The sequence below is a fragment of the Mauremys reevesii genome, linkage group 4, assembly GCF_016161935.1.
Source record: "Mauremys reevesii isolate NIE-2019 linkage group 4, ASM1616193v1, whole genome shotgun sequence".
Classification (NCBI taxonomy): Eukaryota; Metazoa; Chordata; order Testudines; family Geoemydidae; genus Mauremys; species Mauremys reevesii.
The window spans coordinates 122,019,499-122,046,155 of NC_052626.1; the positions used below are offsets into that span (position 1 = coordinate 122,019,499).

The following is a 26,657-nucleotide window of genomic DNA, read 5'->3' on the forward strand; positions in this document are numbered from 1 at the left end:
AAGTTAGGCTGATGGTTCGGGAGTAGAGTTGGGATTGGATTGGGATGTGGTTTGAGGTTTGGATATGGAGTTGGGATTGGGTTGGGATGTGGTTTGAGGTTTGGCTGACAGGTTGGTTGTGGATTTGGGATTGGATTGGGATGTGGTTTTGAGGTTTGGCTGATGATTCGGGGATGGAGTTGGGATTGGATTGGGATGTGGGTTGAGCTTCGGGGGTGGAGGTTTGATTTGGTTTGAGGTTTGGCTGATGGTTGGGGGGTGGAGTTGGGATTGGATTGGGATGTGGTTTGAGGTGTGGCTGATGGTTTGGTGTGGAGTTGGGATTGGGTTGGGATGTGGTTTGAGTTCAGGTGGAGTTGGGATTGGGTTGGGATTTGGTTTGAGGTTTGGGTGACGGATGGGCATCAAGTTGAGAGTGGGGTGGGATTGGTTCGAGGTTTGGCTGACGGGACGGGCGTGGAGTAGGGATTGGATTGGGTTTTGGTTTGAGGTTCGGGGGTGGAGTTGAGATTGAGTTTAGATGTGGTTTGAGATTTGGCTGATGGTTCCAGGGTGGAGTTGGGATTGGGTTGGGATGTGTTTTGCGGTTCAGGTGTGGAGTTGGGATGTGGTTTGAGGTTTGGCTGATGGTTCCGGGGTGGAGCTGGAATTGGATTGGGATGTGGTTATTGGTTCGGGTGTGGTGTTGGAATTGGATTGGGATGTGGTTTGAGGTTCGGGTGTTGAGTTGGGATTGGACTGGGATGTGGTTTGAGGCTTGCTGATGGGATGGGCATGGAGTTGGGATTGGGTTGGGATGTGGTTTTAGGTTTGGTTTACAGTTTGGGTGTGGAGTTGGGATGGGATTGGGATGTGGTTTGAATTTTGGTTGACAGTTCGGGCATGGATTTGGGATTGAGTTGGGATCATAGAATCATAGAATTCAAGATCAGAAGGGACCATTATGATCATCTAGTCTGACCTCCTGCGATGTGGTTTGAGGTTTGGGTGACAGGATGTGCGTGGAGTTGGGATTGGGTTGGGATGTGGTTTGAGGTTTGGCTGATGGATGGGCATGGAGTTCTGATTCAGTTGGGATGTGGTTTGAGGTTTGGCTGATGGCTCGGGGGTGGAGTTGGGATTAGGTCAGGATGTGGTTTGAGGTTTGGTTTACAGTTTGGGTGTGGAGTTGGGTTGGGATATGGTTTGAGTTTTGAGGATGGAGTTTGGATTGGGTTGGGATGTGGTTTGAGGTTTGGGTGACAGGACGGGCGTGGAGTTGGGATTGGGTTGGGATATGATTTGAGGTTCGAGGATGGAGTTTGGATTGAGTTGGGATGTGGTTTGAGATTTGGCTCATGGGATGGGCATGGAGTTGGCATTGGGTAGGGATACGGTTTGAGGCTTGGCTGATGTCTCGGGGGTGGAGTTGGGATGAGTTTTGAGGTTTGGGTGACGGGATGGGCGTGGAGTTGGGATTGGGTTGGGATGTGGTTTGAGGTTCGGGGGTGGAGTTGGGATAGAGTTGCGATGTGGTTCGAGGTTTGGCTGATGGGATGGGCATGGAGTATGGGATTGGGTTGGGATGAGGTTTGAGTTTTGAGGATGGAGTTTGGATTGAGTTGGGATGTGGTTTAAGGTTTGGTTGATGGGACGGGCGTGGAGTATGGGATTGGGTTGGGATGTGGTTTGAGGTTTGGGTGACAGGACGGGCGTGGAGTTGGGATTGGGTTGGGATATGATTTGAGGTTCGAGGATGGAGTTTGGATTGAGTTGGGATGTGGTTTGAGATTTGGTTCATGGGATGGGCATGGAGTTGGGATTGGGTAGGGATACGGTTTGAGGCTTGGCTGATGTCTCGGGGGTGGAGTTGGGATGAGGTTTGAGGTTTGGTTTACAGTTTGGGTTAGGAGTTGGGATGGGATTGGGATGTGGTTTGAGTTTGGGTGTGGAGTTGGGATTGGGTTAGGATGTGTTTTGAGGTTCGGGGGTGGAGTTGGGATTTGGTTTGAAGTTAGGCTGATGGTTCGGGGGTAGAGTTGGGATTGGATTGGGATGTGGTTTGAGGTTTGGATATGGAGTTGGGATTGGGTTGGGATGTGGTTTGAGGTTTGGCTGACAGGTTGGTTGTGGATTTGGGATTGGGTTGGGATGTGGTTTTGAGGTTTGGCTGATGATTCGGGGATGGAGTTGGGATTGGATTGGGATGTGGGTTGAGCTTCGGGGGTGGAGGTTTGATTTGGTTTGAGGTTTGGCTGATGGTTGGGGGGTGGAGCTGGGATTGGATTGGGATGTGGTTTGAGGTTCATTGATGGTTTTGGTGGAGTTGGGATTGGGTTGGGATGTGGTTTGAGTTCGGGTGTGGAGTTGGGATTGGGTTGGGATTTGGTTTGAGGTTTGGGTGACGGGATGGGCATCAAGATGGGATTGGGTTGGGATTGGTTCGAGGTTTGTCTGACAGGACGGGCGTGGAGTAGGGATTGGATTGGGTTTTGGTTTGAGGTCTGGCTGACGGTTCGGGGGTGGAGTTGGAATTAGATTGGGATGTGGTTTGAGGTTCGGGGGTGGAGTTGAGATTGAGTTTAGATGTGGTTTGAGATTTGGCTGATGGTTCCGGGGTGGAGTTGGGATTGGATTGGGATGTGGTTATTGGTTCGGGTGTGGAGTTGGAATTGGATTGGGATGTGGTTTGAGGTTCGGGTGTCGAGTTGGGATTGGACTGGGATGTAGTTTGAGGCTTGCTGATGGGACGGGCATGGAGTTGGGATTGGGTTGGGATGTGGTTTTAGGTTTGGTTTACAGTTTGGGTGTGGAGTTGGGATGGGATTGGGATGTGGTTTGTATTTTGGCTGATGGATGGGCGTGGAGTTCTGATTCAGTTGGGATGTGGTTTGAAGTTTGGCTGATGGCTCGGGGGTGGAGTTGGGATTGGGTCAGGATGTGGTTTGAGGTTTGGTTTACAGTTTGGGTGTGGAGTTGTGATGGAATTGGGATGTGGTTTGAGGTTTGGGTGACGGGACGGGCGTGGAGTTGGGATTGGGTTGGGATGTGGTTTGAGGTTTGGGGGTGGAGTTGGGATAGAGTTGCGATGTGGTTTGAGGTTTGGCTGATGGGATGGGCATGGAGTATGGGATTGGGTTGGGATGTGGTTTGAGGTTTGGGTGACGGAATGGGCGTGGAGTATGGGATTGGGTTGGGATGTGGTTTGGCGTTTGGGTGACGGGACGGGCGTGGAGTTTGGATTGGGTTGGGATATGGTTTGAGGTTCGAGAATGGAGTTTGGATTGAGTTGGGATGTGGTTTAAGGTTTGGCTGATGGGACGAGCGTGGAGTATGGGATTGGGTTGGGATGTGGTTTGAGGTTTGGGTGACAGGACGGGCGTGGAGTTGGGATTGGGTTGGGATATGATTTGAGGTTCGAGGATGGAGTTTGGATTGAGTTGGGATGTGGTTTGAGATTTGGCTCATGGGATGGGCATGGAGTTGGGATTGGGTAGGGATACGGTTTGAGGCTTGGCTGATGTCTCGGGGGTGGAGTTGGGATGAGGTTTGAGGTTTGGTTTACAGTTTGGGTTAGGAGTTGGGATGGGATTGGGATGTGGTTTGAGTTTGGGTGTGGAGTTGGGATTGGGTTAGGATGTGTTTTGAGATTCGGGGGTGGAGTTGGGATTTGGTTTGAAGTTAGGCTGATGGTCTGGGGCAGAGTTGGGATTGGATTGGGATGTGGTTTGAGGTTTGGATATGGAGTTGGGATTGGGTTGGGATGTGGTTTGAGGTTTGGCTGATGATGAGTTGGGATTGGATTGGGATGTGGGTTGAGGCTGATGGTTGGGGGGTGGAGTTGGGATTGGATTGGGATGTGGTTTGAGGTTTGGCTGATGGTTTTGGTGTGGAGTTGGGATTGGGTTGGGATGTGGTTTGAGTTCGGGTGTGGAGTTGGGATTGGGTTGGGATTTGGTTTGAGGTTTGGGTGACGGGATGGGCATCAAGTTGAGATTGGGTTGGGATTGGTTCGAGGTTTGGCTGACGGGACGGGCGTGGAGTAGGGATTGGATTGGGTTTTGGTTTGAGGTTCGGGGGTGGAGTTGAGATTGAGTTTAGATGTGGTTTGAGATTTGGCTGATGGTTCCAGGGTGGAGTTGGGATTGGGTTGGGATGTGTTTTGCGGTTCAGGTGTGGAGTTGGGATGTGGTTTGAGGTTTGGCTGATGGTTCCGGGGTGGAGCTGGAATTGGATTGGGATGTGGTTATTGGTTCGGGTGTGGTGTTGGAATTGGATTGGGATGTGGTTTGAGGTTCGGGTGTTGAGTTGGGATTGGACTGGGATGTGGTTTGAGGCTTGCTGATGGGACGGGCATGGAGTTGGGATTGGGTTGGGATGTGGTTTTAGGTTTGGTTTACAGTTTGGGTGTGGAGTTGGGATGGGATTGGGATGTGGTTTGAATTTTGGTTGACAGTTCGGGCATGGATTTGGGATTGAGTTGGGATGTGGTTTGAGGTTTGGGTGACAGGATGTGCGTGGAGTTGGGATTGGGTTGGGATGTGGTTTGAGGTTTGGCTGATGGATGGGCGTGGAGTTGGGATTGGGTTGGGATGTGGTTTGAGGCTCATTGATGGCTCGGGGTGGAGTTGGGATTAGGTCAGGCTGTGGTTTGAGGTTTGGTTTACAGTTTGGGTGTGGAGTTGGGATATGGTGATGTCTGGGATTGAGTTGGGATGTGGTTTGAGGTTTGGGTGACGGGATGGGCGTGGAGTTGGGATTGGGTTGGGATGTGGTTTGAGGTTCGGGGGTGGAGTTGGGATAGAGTTGCGATGTGGTTCGAGGTTTGGCTGATGGGATGGGCATGGAGTATGGGATTGGGTTGGGATGTGGTTTGAGTTTTGAGGATGGAGTTTGGATTGAGTTGGGATGTGGTTTAAGGTTTGGCTGATGGGATGGGCATGGAGTATGGGATTGGGTTGGGATGTGGTTTGAGGTTTGGGTGACAGGACGGGCGTGGAGTTGGGATTGGGTTGGGATATGATTTGAGGTTCGAGGATGGAGTTTGGATTGAGTTGGGATGTGGTTTGAGATTTGGTTCATGGGATGGGCATGGAGTTGGGATTGGGTAGGGATACGGTTTGAGGCTTGGCTGATGTCTCGGGGGTGGAGCTGGGATGAGGTTTGAGGTTTGGTTTACAGTTTGGGTTAGGAGTTGGGATGGGATTGGGATGTGGTTTGAGTTTGGGTGTGGAGTTGGGATTGGGTTAGGATGTGTTTTGAGATTCGGGGGTGGAGTTGGGATTTGGTTTGAAGTTAGGCTGATGGTTCGGGAGTAGAGTTGGGATTGGATTGGGATGTGGTTTGAGGTTTGGATATGGAGTTGGGATTGGGTTGGGATGTGGTTTGAGGTTTGGCTGACAGGTTGGTTGTGGATTTGGGATTGGATTGGGATGTGGTTTTGAGGTTTGGCTGATGATTCGGGGATGGAGTTGGGATTGGATTGGGATGTGGGTTGAGCTTCGGGGGTGGAGGTTTGATTTGGTTTGAGGTTTGGCTGATGGTTGGGGGGTGGAGTTGGGATTGGATTGGGATGTGGTTTGAGGTTTGGCTGATGGTTTTGGTGTGGAGTTGGGATTGGGTTGGGATGTGGTTTGAGTTCGGGTGTGGAGTTGGGATTGGGTTGGGATTTGGTTTGAGGTTTGGGTGACGGGATGGGCATCAAGTTGAGATTGGGTTGGGATTGGTTCGAGGTTTGGCTGACGGGACGGGCGTGGAGTAGGGATTGGATTGGGTTTTGGTTTGAGGTTCGGGGGTGGAGTTGAGATTGAGTTTAGATGTGGTTTGAGATTTGGCTGATGGTTCCAGGGTGGAGTTGGGATTGGGTTGGGATGTGTTTTGCGGTTCAGGTGTGGAGTTGGGATGTGGTTTGAGGTTTGGCTGATGGTTCCGGGGTGGAGCTGGAATTGGATTGGGATGTGGTTATTGGTTCGGGTGTGGTGTTGGAATTGGATTGGGATGTGGTTTGAGGTTCGGGTGTTGAGTTGGGATTGGACTGGGATGTGGTTTGAGGCTTGCTGATGGGATGGGCATGGAGTTGGGATTGGGTTGGGATGTGGTTTTAGGTTTGGTTTACAGTTTGGGTGTGGAGTTGGGATGGGATTGGGATGTGGTTTGAATTTTGGTTGACAGTTCGGGCATGGATTTGGGATTGAGTTGGGATGTGGTTTGAGGTTTGGGTGACGGGAGGGGAGTGGAGTTGGGATTGGGTTGGGATGTGGTTTGAGGTTTGGCTGATGGATGGGCATGGAGTTCTGATTCAGTTGGGATGTGGTTTGAGCTGATGGCGGGGTGGAGTTGGGATTAGGTCAGGATGTGGTTTGAGGTTTGGTTTACAGTTTGGGTGTGGATGTCGAGTTGGGATTGGACTGGGATGTAGTTTGAGGCTTGCTGATGGGACGGGCATGCAGTTGGGATTGGGTTGGGATGTGGTTTTAGGTTTGGTTTACAGTTTGGGTGTGGAGTTGGGATGGGATTGGGATGTGGTTTGAATTTTGGCTGATGGATGGGCGTGGAGTTCTGATTCAGTTGGGATGTGGTTTGGAGTTTGGCTGATGGCTCAGGGGTGGAGTTGGGATTGGGTCAGGATGTGGTTTGAGGTTTGGTTTACAGTTTGGGTGTGGAGTTGCGATGGAATTGGGATGTGGTTTGAGGTTTGGGTGACGGGACGGGCGTGGAGTTGGGATTGGGTTGGGATGTGGTTTGAGGTTCGGGGGTGGAGTTGGGATAGAGTTGCGATGTGGTTTGAGGTTTGGCTGATGGGATGGGCATGGAGTATGGGATTGGGTTGGGATGTGGTTTGAGGTTTGGGTGACGGAATGGGTGTGGAGTTGGGATTGGGTTGGGATATGGTTTGAGTTTTGAGGATGGAGTTTGGATTGAGTTGGGATGTGGTTTGAGGTTTGGCTGATGGCATGGGCGTGGAGTATGGGATTGGGTTGGGATGTGGTTTGAGGTTCGAGAATGGAATTTGGATTGAGTTGGGATGTGGTTTAAGGTTTGGCTGATGGGACGGGCGTGGAGTATGGGATTGGGTTGGGATGTGATTTGAGGTTTGGGTGACAGGATGGGCGTGGAGTTGGGATTGGGTTGGGATATGATTTGAGGTTCGAGGATGGAGTTTGGATTGAGTTGGGATGTGGTTTGAGATTTGTCTCATGGGATGGGCATGGAGTTGGGATTGGGTAGGGATACGGTTTGAGGCTTGGCTGATGTCTCGGGGGTGGAGTTGGGATTCGGTTGGGATGAGGTTTGAGGTTTGGTTTACAGTTTGGGTTAGGAGTTGGGATGGGATTGGGATGTGGTTTGAGTTTGGGTGTGGAGTTGGGATTGGGTTAGGATGTGTTTTGAGGTTCGGGGGTGGAGTTGGGAGTTGGTTTTAGTTAGGCTGATGGTTCGGGGGTAGAGTTGGGATTGGATTGGGATGTGGTTTGAGGTTTGGATATGGAGTTGGGATTGGGTTGGGATGTGGTTTGAAGTTTGGCTGACAGGTTGGTTGTGGATTTGGGATTGGGTTGGGATGTGGTTTTGAGGTTTGGCTGATGATTCGGGGATGGAGTTGGGATTGGATTGGGATGTGGGTTGAGCTTCGGGGGTGGAGTTTTGATTTGGTTTGAGGTTTGGCTGATGGTTGGGGGGTGGAGTTGGGATTGGATTGGGATGTGGTTTGAGGTTTGGCTGATGGTTTTGGTGTGGAGTTGGGATTGGGTTGGGATGTGGTTTGAGTTCGGGTGTGGAGAAGGGATTGGGTTGGGATTTGGTTTGAGGTTTGGGTGACGGGATGGGCATCAAGTTGAGATTGGGTTGGGATTGGTTCGAGGTTTGGCTGACGGGACGGGCGTGGAGTAGGGATTGGATTGGGTTTTGGTTTGAGGTCTGGCTGACGGTTTGGGGGTGGAGCTGGAATTAGATTGGGATGTGGTTTGAGGTTCGGGGGTGGAGTTGAGATTGAGTTTAGATGTGGTTTGAGATTTGGCTGATGGTTCCGGGGTGGAGTTGGGATTTGGTTGGGATTTGTTTTGCGGTTCAGGTGTGGAGGTGGGATGTGGTTTGAGGTTTGGCTGATGGTTCCGGGGTGGAGTTGGAATTGGATTGGGATGTGGTTATTGGTTCGGGTGTGGTGTTGGAATTGGATTGGGATGTGGTTTGAGGTTCGGGTGTTGAGTTGGGATTGGACTGGGATGTGGTTTGAGGCTTGATGATGGGACGGGCATGGAGTTGGGATTGGGTTGGGATGTGGTTTGAATTTTGGTTGACAGTTCGGGCATGGATTTGGGTTTGAGTTGGGATGTGGTTTGAGGTTTGGGTGACGGGATGTGCGTGGAGTTGGGATTGGGTTGGGATGTGGTTTGAGGTTTGGCTGATGGATGGGCGTGGAGTTCTGATTCAGTTGGGATGTGGTTTGAGGTTTGGCTGATGGTCCGGGGGTGGAGTTGGGATTGGGTCAGGATGTGGTTTGAGGTTTGGTTTACAGTTTGGGTGTGGAGCTGCGATGGAATTGGGATGTGGTTTGAGGTTTGGGTGACGGGATGGGCGTGGAGTTGGGATTGGGTTGGGATGTGGTTTGAGGTTCGGGGGTGGAGTTGGAATAGAGTTGCGATGTGGTTTGAGGTTTGGCTGATGGGATGGGCATGGAGTATAGGATTGGGTTGGGATGTGGTTTGAGGTTTGGGTGACGGAATGGGCGTGGAGTTGGGATTGGGTTGGGATATGGTTTGAGGTTTGGGTGACGGAATGGGCGTGGAGTTGGGATTGGGTTGGGATATGGTTTGAGTTTTGAGGATGGAGTTTGGATTGAGTTGGGATGTGGTTTGAGATTTGGCTGATGGCATGGGCGTGGAGTATGGGATTGGGTTTAGATGTGGTTTGAGGTTTGGGTGACAGGACGGGCATGGAGTTGGGATTCGGTTGGGATGAGGTTTGAGGTTTGGTTTACAGTTTGGGTTAGGAGTTGGGATGGGATTGGGATGTGGTTTGAGTTTGGGTGTGGAGTTGGGATTGGGTTAGGATGTGTTTTGAGGTTCGGGGGTGGAGTTGGGATTTGGTTTGAAGTTAGGCTGATGGTTCGGGGGTGGAGTTGGGATTATATTGGGATGTGGTTTGAGGTTTGGATGAGGGGTTGGGATTGGGTTGGGATTTGGTTTGAGGTTTGGCTGATGGGATGGGCATGGAGTTTGGATTGAGTTGGGATGTGGTTTGAGATTTGGCTGATGGCATGGGGGTGGAGTTGGGATTGGGTTGGGATGTGGTTTGAGGTTTGGCTGATGATTCGGTGATGGAGTTCGGATTGGATTAGGATGTGGGTTGAGCTTCGGGGTTGGAGTTTTGATTTGGTTTGAGGTTTGGCTGATGGTTGGGGGGTGGAGTTGGGATTGGATTGGGATGTGGTTTGAGGTTTGGCTGATGGTTTTGGTGTGGAGTTGGGATTTGGTTGGGATGTGGTTTGAGTTCGGGTGTGGAGTTGGGATTGGGTTGGGATTTGGTTTGAGGTTTGGGTGATGGACGGGCATGGAGTTGGGATTGGATTGGGTTGTGGTTTGAGGTTTGGGTGACGGGATGGGCATCAAGTTGAGATTGGGTTACGATGTGGTTCGAGGTTTGGTTGACCGTTTGGGTGTGAAGTTGCGATTGGATTGGGATGTGGTTTGAGGTTTGGGGGTGGAGTTGAGATTGAGTTTGGATGTGGTTTGAGGTTTGGCTGATGGTTCTGGGGTGGAGTTGGAATTGGATTGGGATGTGGTTATTGGTTCGGGTGTGGAGCTGGAATTGGATTGGGATGTGGTTTGAGGTTTGGCTGATGGGATGGGCATGGAGTATGGGATTGGGTTGGGATGTGGTTTGAGGTTTGGGTGACGGAATGGGCGTGGAGTTGGGATTGGGTTGGGATATGATTTGAGGTTCGAGGATGGAGTTTGGATTGAGTTGGGATGTGGTTTGAGATTTGGCTCATGGGATGGGCATGGAGTTGGGATTGGGTAGGGATACGGTTTGAGGCTTGGCTGATGTCTCGGGGGTGGAGTTGGGATTCGGTTGGGATGAGGTTTGAGGTTTGGTTTACAGTTTGGGTTAGGAGTTGGGATGGGATTGGGATGTGGTTTGAGTTTGGGTGTGGAGTTGGGATTGGGTTAGGATGTGTTTTGAGGTTCGGGGGTGGAGTTGGGATTTGGTTTGAAGTTAGGCTGATGGTTCGGGGGTAGAGTTGGGATTGGATTGGGATGTGGTTTGAGGTTTGGATATGGAGTTGGGATTGGGTTGGGATGTGGTTTGAGGTTTGGGTGACGGAATGGGCGTGGAGTTGGGATTGGGTTGGGATATGGTTTGAGGTTTGGGTGACGGAATGGGCGTGGAGTTGGGATTGGGTTGGGATATGGTTTGAGTTTTGAGGATGGAGTTTGGATTGAGTTGGGATGTGGTTTGAGATTTGGCTGATGGCATGGGCGTGGAGTATGGGATTGGGTTTAGATGTGGTTTGAGGTTTGGGTGACAGGACGGGCATGGAGTTGGGATTGGGTTGGGATATGGTTTGAGGTTCGAGGATGGAGTTTGGATTGAGTTGGGATGTGGTTTGAGATTTGGCTCATGGGATGGGCATGGAGTTGGGATTGGGTAGGGATACGGTTTGAGGCTTGGCTGATGTCTCGGGGGTGGAGTTGGGATTCGGTTGGGATGAGGTTTGAGGTTTGGTTTACAGTTTGGGTTAGGAGTTGGGATGGGATTGGGATGTGGTTTGAGTTTGGGTGTGGAGTTGGGACTGGGTTAGGATGTTCTTTGAGGTTCAGGGGTGGAGTTGGGATTTGGTTTGAAGTTAGGCTGATGGTTCGGGGGTGGAGTTGGGACTGGATTGGGATGTGGTTTGAGGTTTGGCTGATGATTCGGGTGTGGAGTTGGGATTGGGTTGGGATGTGGTTTGAGTTCGGGTGTGGAGTTGGGATTGGGTTGGGATGTGATTTGAGGTTTGGGTGACAGGATGGGCGTGGAGTTGGGATTGGGTTGGGATATGATTTGAGGTTCGAGGATGGAGTTTGGATTGAGTTGGGATGTGGTTTGAGATTTGGCTCATGGGATGGGCATGGAGTTGGGATTGGGTAGGGATACGGTTTGAGGCTTGGCTGATGTCTCGGGGGTGGAGTTGGGATTCGGTTGGGATGAGGTTTGAGGTTTGGTTTACAGTTTGGGTTAGGAGTTGGGATGGGATTGGGATGTGGTTTGAGTTTGGGTGTGGAGTTGGGACTGGGTTAGGATGTTCTTTGAGGTTCAGGGGTGGAGTTGGGATTTGGTTTGAAGTTAGGCTGATGGTTCGGGGGTGGAGTTGGGACTGGATTGGGATGTGGTTTGAGGTTTGGCTGATGGTCCGGGGGTGGAGTTGGGATTGGGTCAGGATGTGGTTTGAGGTTTGGTTTACAGTTTGGGTGTGGAGCTGCGATGGAATTGGGATGTGGTTTGAGGTTTGGGTGACGGGATGGGCGTGGAGTTGGGATTGGGTTGGGATGTGGTTTGAGGTTCGGGGGTGGAGTTGGGATAGAGTTGCGATGTGGTTTGAGGTTTGGCTGATGGGATGGGCATGGAGTATGGGATTGGGTTGGGATGTGGTTTGAGGTTTGGCTGACGGGACGGGCGTGGAGTAGGGATTGGATTGGGTTTTGGTTTGAGGTCTTTCTGACGGTTCGGGGGTGGAGTTGGAATTAGATTGGGATGTGGTTTGAGGTTCGGGGGTGGAGTTGAGATTGAGTTTGGATGTGGGTTGAGATTTGGCTGATGGTTCCGGGGTGGAGTTGGGATTGGGTTGGGATGTGTTTTGCGGTTCAGGTGTGGAGTTGGGATGTGGTTTGAGGTTTGGCTGATGGTTCCGGGGTGGAGTTGGAATTGGATTGGGATGTGGTTTGAGGTTCGGGTGTCGAGTTGGGATTGGACTGGGATGTAGTTTGAGGCTTGCTGATGGGACGGGCATGCAGTTGGGATTGGGTTGGGATGTGGTTTTAGGTTTGGTTTACAGTTTGGGTGTGGAGTTGGGATGGGATTGGGATGTGGTTTGGAGTTTGGCTGATGGCTCGGGGGTGGAGTTGGGATTGGGTCAGGATGTGGTTTGAGGTTTGGTTTACAGTTTGGGTGTGGAGTTGCGATGGAATTGGGATGTGGTTTGAGGTTTGGGTGACGGGACGGGCGTGGAGTTGGGATTGGGTTGGGATGTGGTTTGAGGTTCGGGGGTGGAGTTGGGATAGAGTTGCGATGTGGTTTGAGGTTTGGCTGATGGGATGGGCATGGAGTATGGGATTGGGTTGGGATGTGGTTTGAGGTTTGGGTGACGGAATGGGTGTGGAGTTGGGATTGGGTTGGGATATGGTTTGAGTTTTGAGGATGGAGTTTGGATTGAGTTGGGATGTGGTTTGAGGTTTGGCTGATGGCATGGGCGTGGAGTATGGGATTGGGTTGGGATGTGGTTTGAGGTTTGGGTGACAGGATGGGCGTGGAGTTGGGATTGGGTTGGGATATGGTTTGAGGTTCGAGGATGGAGTTTGGATTGAGTTGGGATGTGGTTTGAGATTTGGCTCATGGGATGGGCATGGAGTTGGGATTGGGTAGGGATACGGTTTGAGGCTTGGCTGATGTCTCGGGGGTGGAGTTGGGATTCGGTTGGGATGAGGTTTGAGGTTTGGTTTACAGTTTGGGTTAGGAGTTGGGATGGGATTGGGATGTGGTTTGAGTTTGGGTGTGGAGTTGGGATTGGGTTAGGATGTGTTTTGAGGTTCGGGGGTGGAGTTGGGATTTGGTTTTAGTTAGGCTGATGGTTCGGGGGTAGAGTTGGGATTGGATTGGGATGTGGTTTGAGGTTTGGATATGGAGTTGGGATTGGGTTGGGATGTGGTTTGAGGTTTGGCTGACAGGTTGGTTGTGGATTTGGGATTGGGTTGGGATGTGGTTTTGAGGTTTGGCTGATGATTCGGGGATGGAGTTGGGATTGGATTGGGATGTGGGTTGAGCTTCGGGGGTGGAGTTTTGATTTGGTTTGAGGTTTGGCTGATGGTTGGGGGGTGGAGTTGGGATTGGATTCGGATGTGGTTTGAGGTTTGGCTGATGGTTTTGGTGTGGAGTTGGGATTGGGTTGGGATGTGGTTTGAGTTCGGGTGTGGAGAAGGGATTGGGTTGGGATTTGGTTTGAGGTTTGGGTGACGGGATGGGCATCAAGTTGAGATTGGGTTGGGATTGGTTCGAGGTTTGGCTGACGGGACGGGCGTGGAGTAGGGATTGGATTGGGTTTTGGTTTGAGGTCTGGCTGACGGTTTGGGGGTGGAGCTGGAATTAGATTGGGATGTGGTTTGAGGTTCGGGGGTGGAGTTGAGATTGAGTTTAGATGTGGTTTGAGATTTGGCTGATGGTTCTGGGGTGGAGTTGGGATTTGGTTGGGATTTGTTTTGCGGTTCAGGTGTGGAGGTGGGATGTGGTTTGAGGTTTGGCTGATGGTTCCGGGGTGGAGTTGGAATTGGATTGGGATGTGGTTATTGGTTCGGGTGTGGTGTTGGAATTGGATTGGGATGTGGTTTGAGGTTCGGGTGTTGATTTGGGATTGGACTGGGATGTGGTTTGAGGCTTGCTGATGGGACGGGCATGGAGTTGGGATGGGATTGGGATGTGGTTTGAATTTTGGTTGACAGTTCGGGCATGGATTTGGGTTTGAGTTGGGATGTGGTTTGAGGTTTGGGTGACGGGATGTGCGTGGAGTTGGGATTGGGTTGGGATGTGGTTTGAGGTTTGGCTGATGGATGGGCGTGGAGTTCTGATTCAGTTGGGATGTGGTTTGAGGTTTGGCTGATGGTCCGGGGGTGGAGTTGGGATTGGGTCAGGATGTGGTTTGAGGTTTGGTTTACAGTTTGGGTGTGGAGCTGCGATGGAATTGGGATGTGGTTTGAGGTTTGGGTGACGGGATGGGCGTGGAGTTGGGATTGGGTTGGGATGTGGTTTGAGGTTCGGGGGTGGAGTTGGGATAGAGTTGCGATGTGGTTTGAGGTTTGGCTGATGGGATGGGCATGGAGTATGGGATTGGGTTGGGATGTGGTTTGAGGTTTGGGTGACGGAATGGGCGTGGAGTTGGGATTGGGTTGGGATATGGTTTGAGGTTTGGGTGACGGAATGGGCGTGGAGTTGGGATTGGGTTGGGATATGGTTTGAGTTTTGAGGATGGAGTTTGGATTGAGTTGGGATGTGGTTTGAGATTTGGCTGATGGCATGGGGGTGGAGTATGGGATTGGGTTTAGATGTGGTTTGAGGTTTGGGTGACAGGACGGGCATGGAGTTGGGATTCGGTTGGGATGAGGTTTGAGGTTTGGTTTACAGTTTGGGTTAGGAGTTGGGATGGGATTGGGATGTGGTTTGAGTTTGGGTGTGGAGTTGGGATTGGGTTAGGATGTGTTTTGAGGTTCGGGGGTGGAGTTGGGATTTGGTTTGAAGTTAGGCTGATGGTTCGGGGGTGGAGTTGGGATTATATTGGGATGTGGTTTGAGGTTTGGATATGGAGTTGGGATTGGGTTGGGATGTGGTTTGAGGTTTGGCTGATGGGATGGGCATGGAGTTGGGATTGGGTTGGTATGTGGTTTGAGATTTGGCTGACAGGTTGGTTGTGGATTTGGGATTGGGTTGGGATGTGGTTTTGAGGTTTGGCTGATGATTCGGTGATGGAGTTCGGATTGGATTAGGATGTGGGTTGAGCTTCGGGGTTGGAGTTTTGATTTGGTTTGAGGTTTGGCTGATGGTTGGGGGGTGGAGTTGGGATTGGATTGGGATGTGGTTTGAGGTTTGGCTGATGGTTTTGGTGTGGAGTTGGGATTGGGTTGGGATGTGGTTTGAGTTCGGGTGTGGAGTTGGGATTGGGTTGGGATTTGGTTTGAGGTTTGGGTGATGGACGGGCATGGAGTTGGGATTGGATTGGGTTGTGGTTTGAGGTTTGGGTGACGGGATGGGCATCAAGTTGAGATTGGGTTACGATGTGGTTCGAGGTTTGGTTGACCGTTTGGGTGTGAAGTTGCGATTGGATTGGGATGTGGTTTGAGGTTTGGGGGTGGAGTTGAGATTGAGTTTGGATGTGGTTTGAGGTTTGGCTGATGGTTCTGGGGTGGAGTTGGAATTGGATTGGGATGTGGTTATTGGTTCGGGTGTGGAGCTGGAATTGGATTGGGATGTGGTTTGAGGTTTGGCTGATGGGATGGGCATGGAGTATGGGATTGGGTTGGGATGTGGTTTGAGGTTTGGGTGACGGAATGGGCGTGGAGTTGGGATTGGGTTGGGATATGATTTGAGGTTCGAGGATGGAGTTTGGATTGAGTTGGGATGTGGTTTGAGATTTGGCTCATGGGATGGGCATGGAGTTGGGATTGGGTAGGGATACGGTTTGAGGCTTGGCTGATGTCTCGGGGGTGGAGTTGGGATTCGGTTGGGATGAGGTTTGAGGTTTGGTTTACAGTTTGGGTTAGGAGTTGGGATGGGATTGGGATGTGGTTTGAGTTTGGGTGTGGAGTTGGGATTGGGTTAGGATGTGTTTTGAGGTTCGGGGGTGGAGTTGGGATTTGGTTTGAAGTTAGGCTGATGGTTCGGGGGTAGAGTTGGGATTGGATTGGGATGTGGTTTGAGGTTTGGATATGGAGTTGGGATTGGGTTGGGATGTGGTTTGAGGTTTGGGTGACGGAATGGGCGTGGAGTTGGGATTGGGTTGGGATATGGTTTGAGGTTTGGGTGACGGAATGGGCGTGGAGTTGGGATTGGGTTGGGATATGGTTTGAGTTTTGAGGATGGAGTTTGGATTGAGTTGGGATGTGGTTTGAGATTTGGCTGATGGCATGGGCGTGGAGTATGGGATTGGGTTTAGATGTGGTTTGAGGTTTGGGTGACAGGACGGGCATGGAGTTGGGATTGGGTTGGGATATGGTTTGAGGTTCGAGGATGGAGTTTGGATTGAGTTGGGATGTGGTTTGAGATTTGGCTCATGGGATGGGCATGGAGTTGGGATTGGGTAGGGATACGGTTTGAGGCTTGGCTGATGTCTCGGGGGTGGAGTTGGGATTCGGTTGGGATGAGGTTTGAGGTTTGGTTTACAGTTTGGGTTAGGAGTTGGGATGGGATTGGGATGTGGTTTGAGTTTGGGTGTGGAGTTGGGACTGGGTTAGGATGTTCTTTGAGGTTCAGGGGTGGAGTTGGGATTTGGTTTGAAGTTAGGCTGATGGTTCGGGGGTGGAGTTGGGACTGGATTGGGATGTGGTTTGAGGTTTGGCTGATGATTCGGGGATGGAGTTGGGATTGGGTTGGGATGTGGTTTGAGTTCGGGTGTGGAGTTGGGATTGGGTTGGGATGTGATTTGAGGTTTGGGTGACAGGATGGGCGTGGAGTTGGGATTGGGTTGGGATATGATTTGAGGTTCGAGGATGGAGTTTGGATTGAGTTGGGATGTGGTTTGAGATTTGGCTCATGGGATGGGCATGGAGTTGGGATTGGGTAGGGATACGGTTTGAGGCTTGGCTGATGTCTCGGGGGTGGAGTTGGGATTCGGTTGGGATGAGGTTTGAGGTTTGGTTTACAGTTTGGGTTAGGAGTTGGGATGGGATTGGGATGTGGTTTGAGTTTGGGTGTGGAGTTGGGACTGGGTTAGGATGTTCTTTGAGGTTCAGGGGTGGAGTTGGGATTTGGTTTGAAGTTAGGCTGATGGTTCGGGGGTGGAGTTGGGACTGGATTGGGATGTGGTTTGAGGTTTGGCTGATGGTCCGGGGGTGGAGTTGGGATTGGGTCAGGATGTGGTTTGAGGTTTGGTTTACAGTTTGGGTGTGGAGCTGCGATGGAATTGGGATGTGGTTTGAGGTTTGGGTGACGGGATGGGCGTGGAGTTGGGATTGGGTTGGGATGTGGTTTGAGGTTCGGGGGTGGAGTTGGGATAGAGTTGCGATGTGGTTCGAGGTTTGGCTGATGGGATGGGCATGGAGTATGGGATTGGGTTGGGATGAGGTTTGAGTTTTGGCTGTGGGACGGGCGTGGAGTAGGGATTGGATTGGGTTTTGGTTTGAGGTCTTTCTGACGGTTTGGGGGTGGAGTTGGTATTTGATTGGGATGTGGTTTGAGGTTCGGGGGTGGAGTTGAGATTGAGTTTGGATGTGGGTTGAGATTTGGCTGATGGTTCCGGGGTGGAGTTGGGATTGGGTTGGGATGTGTTTTGCGGTTCAGGTGTGGAGTTGGGATGTGGTTTGAGGTTTGGCTGATGGTTCGAGGGTGGAGTTGGGATTGGATTGGGATGGTTTTTGAGGTTTGGGTGTCGAGTTGGGATTGGTTTGGGATATGGTTCCAGGTTTGGCTGATGGGGCAGGCGTGGAGTTGGGATTGGGTTGGGATGTGTTTTTGAGGTTTGGGTGTGGAGTAGGGATTGGGTTGGGGTTTGGTTTGAGGTTTGGGTGACGGGATGGGCATCAAGTTGAGATTGGGTTGGGATGTGGTTCGAGGTTTGGCTGACGGGACGGGCGTGGAGTATGGGATTGGGTCAGGATGTGGTTTGAGGTTTGGTTTACAGTTTGGGTGTGGAGTTGCGATGGAATTGGGATGTGGTTTGGGGTTTGGGTGACGGGATGGGTTTGGAGTTGGGATTGGGTTGGGATGTGGTTTGAGGTTCGGGGGTGGAGTTGGGATAGAGTTGCGATGTGGTTTGAGGTTTGGCTGATGGGATGGGCATGGAGTATGGGATTGGGTTGGGATGTGGTTTGAGTTTTGAGGATGGAGTTTGGATTGAGTTGGGATGTGGTTTGAGATTTGGCTGATGGCATGGGCATGGAGTTGGGATTGGGTAGGGATACGGTTTGAGGTTTGGGTGACAGGACGGGCATGGAGTTGGGATTGGGTTGGGATATGGTTTGAGGTTCGAGGATGGAGTTTGGATTGAGTTGGGATGTGGTTTGAGATTTGGCTCATGGGATGGGCATGGAGTTGGGATTGGGTAGGGATACGGTTTGAGGCTTGGCTGATGGCTCGGGGGTGGAGTTGGGATTCGGTTGGGATGAGGTTTGAGGTTTGGTTTACAGTTTGGGTTAGGAGCTGGGATTGGGTTAGGATGTGTTTTGAGGTTCGGGGGTGGAGTTGGGATTTGGTTTGAAGTTAGGTTGATGGTTCGGGGGTGGAGTTGGGATTGGATTGGGATGTGGTTTGAGGTTTGGATATGGAGTTGGGATTGGGTTGGGATGTGGTTTGAGGTTTGGCTGATGGGATGGGCATGGAGTTGGGATTGGGTTGGTATGTGGTTTGAGATTTGGCTGACAGGTTGGTTGTGGATTTGGGATTGGGTTGGGATGTGCTTTTGAGGTTTGGCTGATGATTCGGGGATGGAGTTGGGATTGGATTAGGATGTGGGTTGAGCTTCAGAGGTGGAGTTTTGATTTGGTTTGAGGTTTGGCTGATGGTTGGGGGGTGGATTTGGGATTGGATTGGGATGTGGTTTGAGGTTTGGCTGATGGTTTTGGTGTGGAGTTGGGATTGGGTTGGGATGTGGTTTGAGTTCGGGTGTGGAGTTGGGATTGGGTTGGGTTGTGGTTTGAGGTTTGGGTGACGGGATGGGCATCAAGTTGAGATTGGGTTACGATGTGTTCGAGGTTTGGTTGACCGTTTGGGTGTGAAGTTGCGATTGGATTGGGATGTGGTTTGAGGTTTGGGGGTGGAGTTGAGATTGAGATTGGATGTGGCTTGAGGTTTGGCTGATGGTTCTGGGGTGGAGTTGAAATTGGATTGGGATGTGGTTATTGGTTCGGGTGTGGAGTTGGAATTGGATTGCGATGTGGTTTGATGTTCGGGTGTCGAGTTGGGATTGGACTGGGATGTGGTTTGAGGCTTGCTGATGGGACGGGCATGGAGTTGGGATTGGGTTGGGATGTGGTTTTAGGTTTGGTTTACAGTTTGGGTGTGGAGTTGGGATGGGATTGGGATGTGGTTTGAATTTTGGTTGACAGTTCGGGCATGGATTTGGGATTGAGTTGGGATGATGTGGTTTGAGGTTTGGGTGACGGGATGTGCGTGGAGTTGGGATTGGGTTGGGATGTGGTTTGAGGTTTGGCTGATGGATGGGCGTGGAGTTCTGATTCAGTTGGGATGTGGTTTGAGGTTTGGCTGATGGCTCGGGGGTGGAGTTGGGATTAGGTCAGGATGTGGTTTGAGGTTTGGTTTACAGTTTGGGTGTGGAGTTGGGTTGGGATATGGTTTGAGTTTGGGATGTGGTTTGAGGTTTGGGTGACAGGACGGGCGTGGAGTTGGGATTGGGTTGGGATATGATTTGAGGTTCGAGGATGGAGTTTGGATTGAGTTGGGATGTGGTTTGAGATTTGGCTCATGGGATGGGCATGGAGTTGGGATTGGGTAGGGATTGGAGTTGGGATGAGTTTTGAGGTTTGGGTGACGGATGGGCGGAGTTGGGATTGGGTTGGGATGTGGTTTGAGGTTCGGGGGTGGAGTTGGGATAGAGTTGCGATGTGGTTCGAGGTTTGGCTGATGGGATGGGCATGGAGTATGGGATTGGGTTGGGATGAGGTTTGAGTTTTGAGGATGGAGTTTGGATTGAGTTGGGATGTGGTTTAAGGTTTGGTTGATGGGACGGGCGTGGAGTATGGGATTGGGTTGGGATGTGGTTTGAGGTTTGGGTGACAGGACGGGCGTGGAGTTGGGATTGGGTTGGGATATGATTTGAGGTTCGAGGATGGAGTTTGGATTGAGTTGGGATGTGGTTTGAGATTTGGTTCATGGGATGGGCATGGAGTTGGGATTGGTTTGAGGCTTGGCTGATGTCTCGGGGGTGGAGTTGGGATGAGGTTTGAGGTTTGGTTTACAGTTTGGGTTAGGAGTTGGGATGGGATTGGGATGTGGTTTGAGTTTGGGTGTGGAGTTGGGATTGGGTTAGGATGTGTTTTGAGGTTCGGGGGTGGAGTTGGGATTTGGTTTGAAGTTAGGCTGATGGTTCGGGGGTAGAGTTGGGATTGGATTGGGATGTGGTTTGAGGTTTGGATATGGAGTTGGGATTGGGTTGGGATGTGGTTTGAGGTTTGGCTGACAGGTTGGCTGATGATTCGGGGATGGAGTTGGGATTGGATTGGGATGTGGGTTGAGCTTCGGGGGTGGAGGTTTGATTTGGTTTGAGGTTTGGCTGATGGTTGGGGGGTGGAGCTGGGATTGGATTGGGATGTGGTTTGAGGTTTGGCTGATGGTTTTGGTGTGGAGTTGGGATTGGGTTGGGATGTGGTTTGAGTTCGGGTGTGGAGTTGGGATTGGGTTGGGATTTGGTTTGAGGTTTGGGTGACGGGATGGGCATCAAGATGGGATTGGGTTGGGATTGGTTCGAGGTTTGTCTGACAGGACGGGCGTGGAGTAGGGATTGGATTGGGTTTTGGTTTGAGGTCTGGCTGACGGTTCGGGGGTGGAGTTGGAATTAGATTGGGATGTGGTTTGAGGTTCGGGGGTGGAGTTGAGATTGAGTTTAGATGTGGTTTGAGATTTGGCTGATGGTTCCGGGGTGGAGTTGGGATTGGGTTGGGATGTGTTTTGCGGTTCAGGTGTGGAGTTGGGATGTGGTTTGAGGTTTGGCTGATGGTTCCGGGGTGGAGCTGGAATTGGATTGGGATGTGGTTATTGGTTCGGGTGTGGTGTTGGAATTGGATTGGGATGTGGTTTGAGGTTCGGGTGTTGAGTTGGGATTGGACTGGGATGTGGTTTGAGGCTTGCTGATGGGACGGGCATGGAGTTGGGATTGGGTTGGGATGTGGTTTTAGGTTTGGTTTACAGTTTGGGTGTGGAGTTGGGATGGGATTGGGATGTGGTTTGAGTTTTGGTTGACAGTTCGGGCATGGATTTGGGATTGAGGTTTGGCTGATGGCTCGGGGGTGGAGTTGGGATTGGGTCAGGATGTGGTTTCAGGTTTGGTTTACAGTTTGGGTGTGGAGTTGCGATGGAATTGGGATGTGGTTTGAGGTTTGGGTGACGGGATGGGCGTGGAGTTGGGATTGGATTGTGATGTGGTTTGAGGTTCGGGGGTGGAGTTGGGATAGAGTTGCGATGTGGTTTTAGGTTTGGCTGATGGGATGGGCATGGAGTATGGGATTGGGTTGGGATGTGGTTTGAGTTTTGAGGATGGAGTTTGGATTGAGTTGGGATGTGGTTTGAGATTTGGCTGATGGCATGGGCGTGGAGTATGGGATTGGGTTTAGATGTGGTTTGAGGTTTGGGTGACAGGACGGGCATGGAGTTGGGATTGGGTTGGGATATGGTTTGAGGTTCGAGGATGGAGTTTGGATTGAGTTGGGATGTGGTTTGAGATTTGGCTCATGGGATGGGCATGGAGTTGGGATTGGGTAGGGATACGGTTTGAGGCTTGGCTGATGGCTCGGGGGTGGAGTTGGGATTCGGTTGGGATGAGGTTTGAGGTTTGGTTTACAGTTTGGGTTAGGAGTTGGGATGGGATTGGGATGTGGTTTGAGTTTGGGTGTGGAGTTGGGATTGGGTTAGGATGTGTTTTGAGGTTCGGGGGTGGAGTTGGGATTTGGTTTGAAGTTAGGTTGATGGTTCGGGGGTGGAGTTGGGATTGGATTGGGATGTGGTTTGAGGTTTGGATATGGAGTTGGGATTGGGTTGGGATGTGGTTTGAGGTTTGGCTGATGGGATGGGCATGGAGTTGGGATTGGGTTGGTATGTGGTTTGAGATTTGGCTGACAGGTTGGTTGTGGATTTGGGATTGGGTTGGGATGTGCTTTTGAGGTTTGGCTGATGATTCGGGGATGGAGTTGGGATTGGATTAGGATGTGGGTTGAGCTTCGGAGGTGGAGTTTTGATTTGGTTTGAGGTTTGGCTGATGGTTGGGGGGTGGATTTGGGATTGGATTGGGATGTGGTTTGAGGTTTGGCTGATGGTTTTTTGTGTGGAGTTGGGATTGGGTTGGGATGTGGTTTGAGTTCGGGTGTGGAGTTGGGATTGGGTTGGGTTGTGGTTTGAGATTTGGGTGACGGGATAGGCATCAAGTTGAGATTGGGTTACGATGTGTTCGAGGTTTGGTTGACCATTTGGGTGTGAAGTTGCGATTGGATTGGGATGTGGTTTGAGGTTTGGGGGTGGAGTTGAGATTGAGTTTGGATGTGGTTTGAGGTTTGGCTGATGGTTCTGGGGTGGAGTTGGAATTGGATTGGGATGTGGTTATTAGTTCGGGTGTGGAGTTGGAATTGGATTGGGATGTGGTTTGAGGTTCGGGTGTCGAGTTGGGATTGGACTGGGATGTGGTTTGAGGCTTGCTGATGGGATGGGCATGGAGTTGGGATTGGGTTGGGATGTGGTTCGAGGTTTGGCTGATGGGACAGATGAGGATTTGGGACTGGGTTGTGGTTTGTGGTCTGGTTTATGGTTCTGGTATGGAGTTGGGATTGGGTTGGGATATGGTTTGAGGTTCGGGGGTGGAGTTGGGATTGGGTTGGGATGTGTTTTCAGGTTTGGCTGAGAGTTTGTGTGTGGAGTTGGGATTGGATTGGAATGTGGTTTCAGGTTTGTCTGAGGGTTTGGGCTTGGATTGGGATGTGGTTTGAGGTTTGGGTGTCAAATTGGGATTGGGTTGGGATGGTTTTTGAGGTTTGGTGACGGGATGGGTATCAAGTTGGGATTGGGTTGTCATGTAGTACAAGGTTTGGTTGACGGGACGGGTGTGGAGTTGGGATTGGATTGGGATGTGGTTTTAGGTTTGGCTGGTGGTTCGGGGTTGGAGTTGGGATTGGGTTGGGATTTGGTTTGAGATTTGGGTGACAGGATGGGCATCAAGTTGAGACTGGGTAACGATGTGGTTCAAAGTTTGGCTGACCATTTGGGTGTGGAGTTGGGATTGGGTTGGGATTTGGTTTGAGGTTTGGGTGATGGATGGACATGGATTTGGGATTGGAATGTGGTTTCAGGTTTGTCTGAGGGTTTGGGCTTGGATTGGGATGTGGTTTGAGGTTTGGGTGTCGTGTTGGGATTGGGTTGGGATGTGGTTTGAGGTTTGGGTGACGGGATGGGCATCAAGTTGGGATTGGATTGGGATGTGGTTTGAGGTTCAGGGATGGAGTTGGGATTGGGTTGGGATGTGGTTCGAGGTTTGGCTGATAGGATGGGCATCAAGTTGGGATTGGATTGGGATGGGGTTTGAGGTTCAGATCTGGAGTGGGATTGGGTTGTGATGCGTTTTGAAGATCGGGTGTGGAATTGTGATTGGGTTTGGATGTTTGAGGTTTGGATGTGGAGTTTTGATTGGGTTAGGATGTGGTTTGAGGTTCATGTGTGGAGTCGGGATTGGGTTGTGATTTGGTTTTGAGTGATTGACAGGCATGGAATTGGGATTGGGTTGGGATGTGCTTTGAGGTTTGGCTGACGGTTTGGGTGTCTAGTTTGGATTGGATTGGGATATGGTTTGAGGTTTGGGTGATGGATGGGCGTGGAGTTGGGATTGGAATGTTGTCTGAGGTTTGGCTGACAGGTTCATTGTGGATTTTGGATTGCTTTGGGATGTGGTTTGAGGTTTGGGTGTCGAGTTGGGATTGGTTTGGGATATGGTTCCAGGTTTGGCTGATGGGGCAGGCGTGGAGTTGGGATTGGATTGGGTTTTGGTTTGAGGTCTGGCTGACGGTTCGGGGGTGGAGTTGGAATTAGATTGGGATGTGGTTTGAGGTTCGGGGGTGGAGTTGAGATTGAGTTTGGATGTGGGTTGAGATTTGGCTGATGGTTCCGGGGTGGAGTTGGGATTGGGTTGGGATGTGTTTTGTGGTTCAGGTGTGGAGTTGGGATGTGGTTTGAGGTTTGGCTGATGGTTCCGGGGTGGAGTTGGAATTGGATTGGGATGTGGTTTGATGTTTGGCTGACAGGTTGGATTGGAGTTGGTATTGGGTTGTGTAGACGGGCTGACTCACCCCTGTGGCGCCTCCTGCTGGTGACTCCGGGAATTAGCTCAGTCCAGCGCTGGAGCGCCCTCTGCAGGCCGGTGATCCGCCTGTCCTCTGGCCCCGAGTCCCTCCCTGGACCCCGGTGCCCTTTCATATGGAGTGCTGCCCCCTGGCAGTAACCCCTTTCTCTCAGGGCTTCCCCTTCTCAGGGAACCCCCACCCTCTATCCCCACCTTGCCTCAGTGTATGGCTACTGCCAGTCATTGTCTAGCCCCACCGTCCTGGGGCAGACTGCAGTATCAGCCTACTCATCACTGGCAAGGTTGGGTTTGGACCTGCTGCCTTGGCCTACCCCTGGGCTGCCCTCTGCAACCCCCAGTACCTGTTAGCCCAATGCTAGGCCGCATCCTGGGGCTTTCCAGGCTGGAGCTCCCCAGCTCCTCTGCCTTTCCCCAGCCCTGCTCCACTCAGGTACCCTGTCGCCAGCTCCCTGCAGCCAGGCCCTTCTCCCTTTACAGGCAGAGGGAGACTGTCCGTACTTCTGGCTTCCCTGGCCTTTTATAGGGCCAGCTGTGGCCTGATTGGGGTGTGGCCCAGCTGCAGCCACTTCCCCAATCAGCCCAGCTTTTAGAGCCACCGCTCTCAAGCCCTGCCAGGCCACTTTTAAACCCCTCAGGGCAGGAGCAGGGGTCCACCCTGCTACAGGTTGGGATGTGGTTTGAGGTTCTGGTGTGGAGTTGGGATTGGGTTGGGATGTGGTTTGAGGTTTGGCTGATGGTTCGGGGGTGGAGTTGGGATTGGATTGGAATGTAGTTTGAGGTTTTGCTGACGGTTCTGGTATGGCGTTGGGATTGGTTGGGAGTGGTTTGAAGTTCGGGTGTAGAGTTGTTATTGAGTTGGGATGTGGTTTGAGGTTTGGCTGATGGACAGGTGTTGAGTTGGGATTTTATTGGTATGTGGTTTGAGGTTTGCTTTACAGTTTGGGTGGGAGTTGGGATTGGGTTGGGATGTGCTTTGAGGTTTGGCTGATGGGACGGGCATGGAGTTGGGATTGGGCTTGGATGTCATTTTAGGTTCTGGTGTGGAGCAGAGATTGGTTTGGTATGTGGGTTGAGGTCTTGCTGACGGTTCTGGTGTGGAGTTGGGATTGGATTGGGATGTGGTTTGAGGTTTAGCTTACAGTTCGCATGTTGAATGGGGTGATTTGGGATCTAGTTTGGCTCACCATTCAGATTTGGTCTTGGGGTTTGCATGGAGTCCCCTTTTGGGTTTGTCAGAAATGTCTTCTGGCGTCATGTTTCTCAGACCGGTTTAGTCAGGAGCTGTGTATTTTCTTTTCTCTGCAGTACGAGCAAGAGTTGGCTCTGAAGGGGGAACAGGAGCACAGGCCTGAGTTCATCCTCGTCAAGGAGAGCCTGAAGAAGATCAAGCTGTCTGGAGAAACAGGCGTGAGGCAGACCTGAGGGGCAGGTGCCTCGCCATCTCCTGGGAACTCTTGTAGAAGCAGGGGCTGAGGCATTCAGCATGAGGCCAGCGCACCTTCCAGTGGGTGCCATCACAGACCGCTTTGTCTGGTGCCTGCCCTAGCAACTGGGAAACCACTAGTTGCCTCAGAGAGGCTGACGATGGCAGAATGAGGGCAGGAGCAAGCGCCACCTGTTTCTGAAGAGAGCTCTGATGAATGACTCTCTGGCCACATGTCTAGACCTGATGCCTCTGGGAGGGAGGACGTGGGGATGGGGAGCCTGCATAGAAGGGATTGAGCTGGACTTGGCTGTTTATATAACACCCCCAACCCCCGGGTGTCACACACTTGTAGTTCTGCAGACTGAGCTCACTGAACATTCCAGGGTCTCCTTTCACCCCTTCATTTCCCCTCACCAGCTCTGTGGGGGCGGGGCCCAGAGAACCATTGACTGAGAGTCACCTTGTTACCCCCGGTGGCTGGGTGTCAGCTTCCTGACACCACCAGCCTGTCAGCCACCCAAGCCCTCTCCTCCAGGCTAGGCCAGCCCTGATTTCACCCTGCCCATTAACACCAGGTGCACCCCAGGCCCCGAGTCCCTTTGAAGTGTTCCCCTGTCGTATCCAGCCCCAGACACTGGCTACTCATGGAAATCCCAGGTCCACTGCTCCCAAAGGAGCCATGCACCCCAGGTTGCCAGTTTTATCTTAAGCCTTTACCAAACACAGCACTTGTAATAAAACAGAAGAAGGTCTATGTGAGATAGGATGGAGATTCTACTAGAGCGATGGGAACAAAACAATAAGATGCAAACCCGGCTCTCCACTGATCAGTAGTTCCCTTTCTGACCAGAGGCGCTGACTTTCTAATGTACCAGGGGGTGCATGACCCCCCTGGCTCTGGCCCTGGCTACACCCCCACTCCAGCCCTTCTCCCAAGCTCCCACCCCTGCCCTGCCTCTTCCTGCCCCAGCTCCACCCTTGCCCTGCCTCTTCCTGCCCCATTTCACCGCCTTCCCTGAGCGCACCCAGCCCTTGCTTCTCCCCCTCCCCACCCAGCGCCTCCTGCATGCTGCAGAACAGCTGATCCATGGTGGATGAGAGGCGCTGGGAAGGAGGGAGAGGTACTGATTGGCAGGGCCACCGGTGGATGGAAGACACTGATTGGTTGGGCTGCTGGTGGGTGGGAGGTGGTGGAAGGGAGTGGGAGGTGCTGATTGGCAGGGCTACTGGCAGGCAGGAGGTGCTGGGAGGGAGGGGCAGATATGATTGGCAGGGCCACCGGTGGGC

General features: G+C 51.6%; 1 protein-coding gene across 1 annotated transcript in view; it reads left to right on the forward strand.

The window, feature by feature from the left end:
- LOC120404954 (protein FAM107B-like) overlaps positions 1-25,990 on the forward strand; it is a 78,435-nt gene extending 52,445 nt beyond the window's left edge. The window contains exon 5 of the mRNA XM_039538071.1: positions 25,250-25,990. Within this exon, the coding sequence (XP_039394005.1) occupies positions 25,250-25,366 (117 nt within the window). The 3' untranslated portion in view covers positions 25,367-25,990. The remainder of the gene's footprint in view (positions 1-25,249) is intronic.
- The last annotated feature ends 667 nt before the right edge of the window (positions 25,991-26,657 follow it).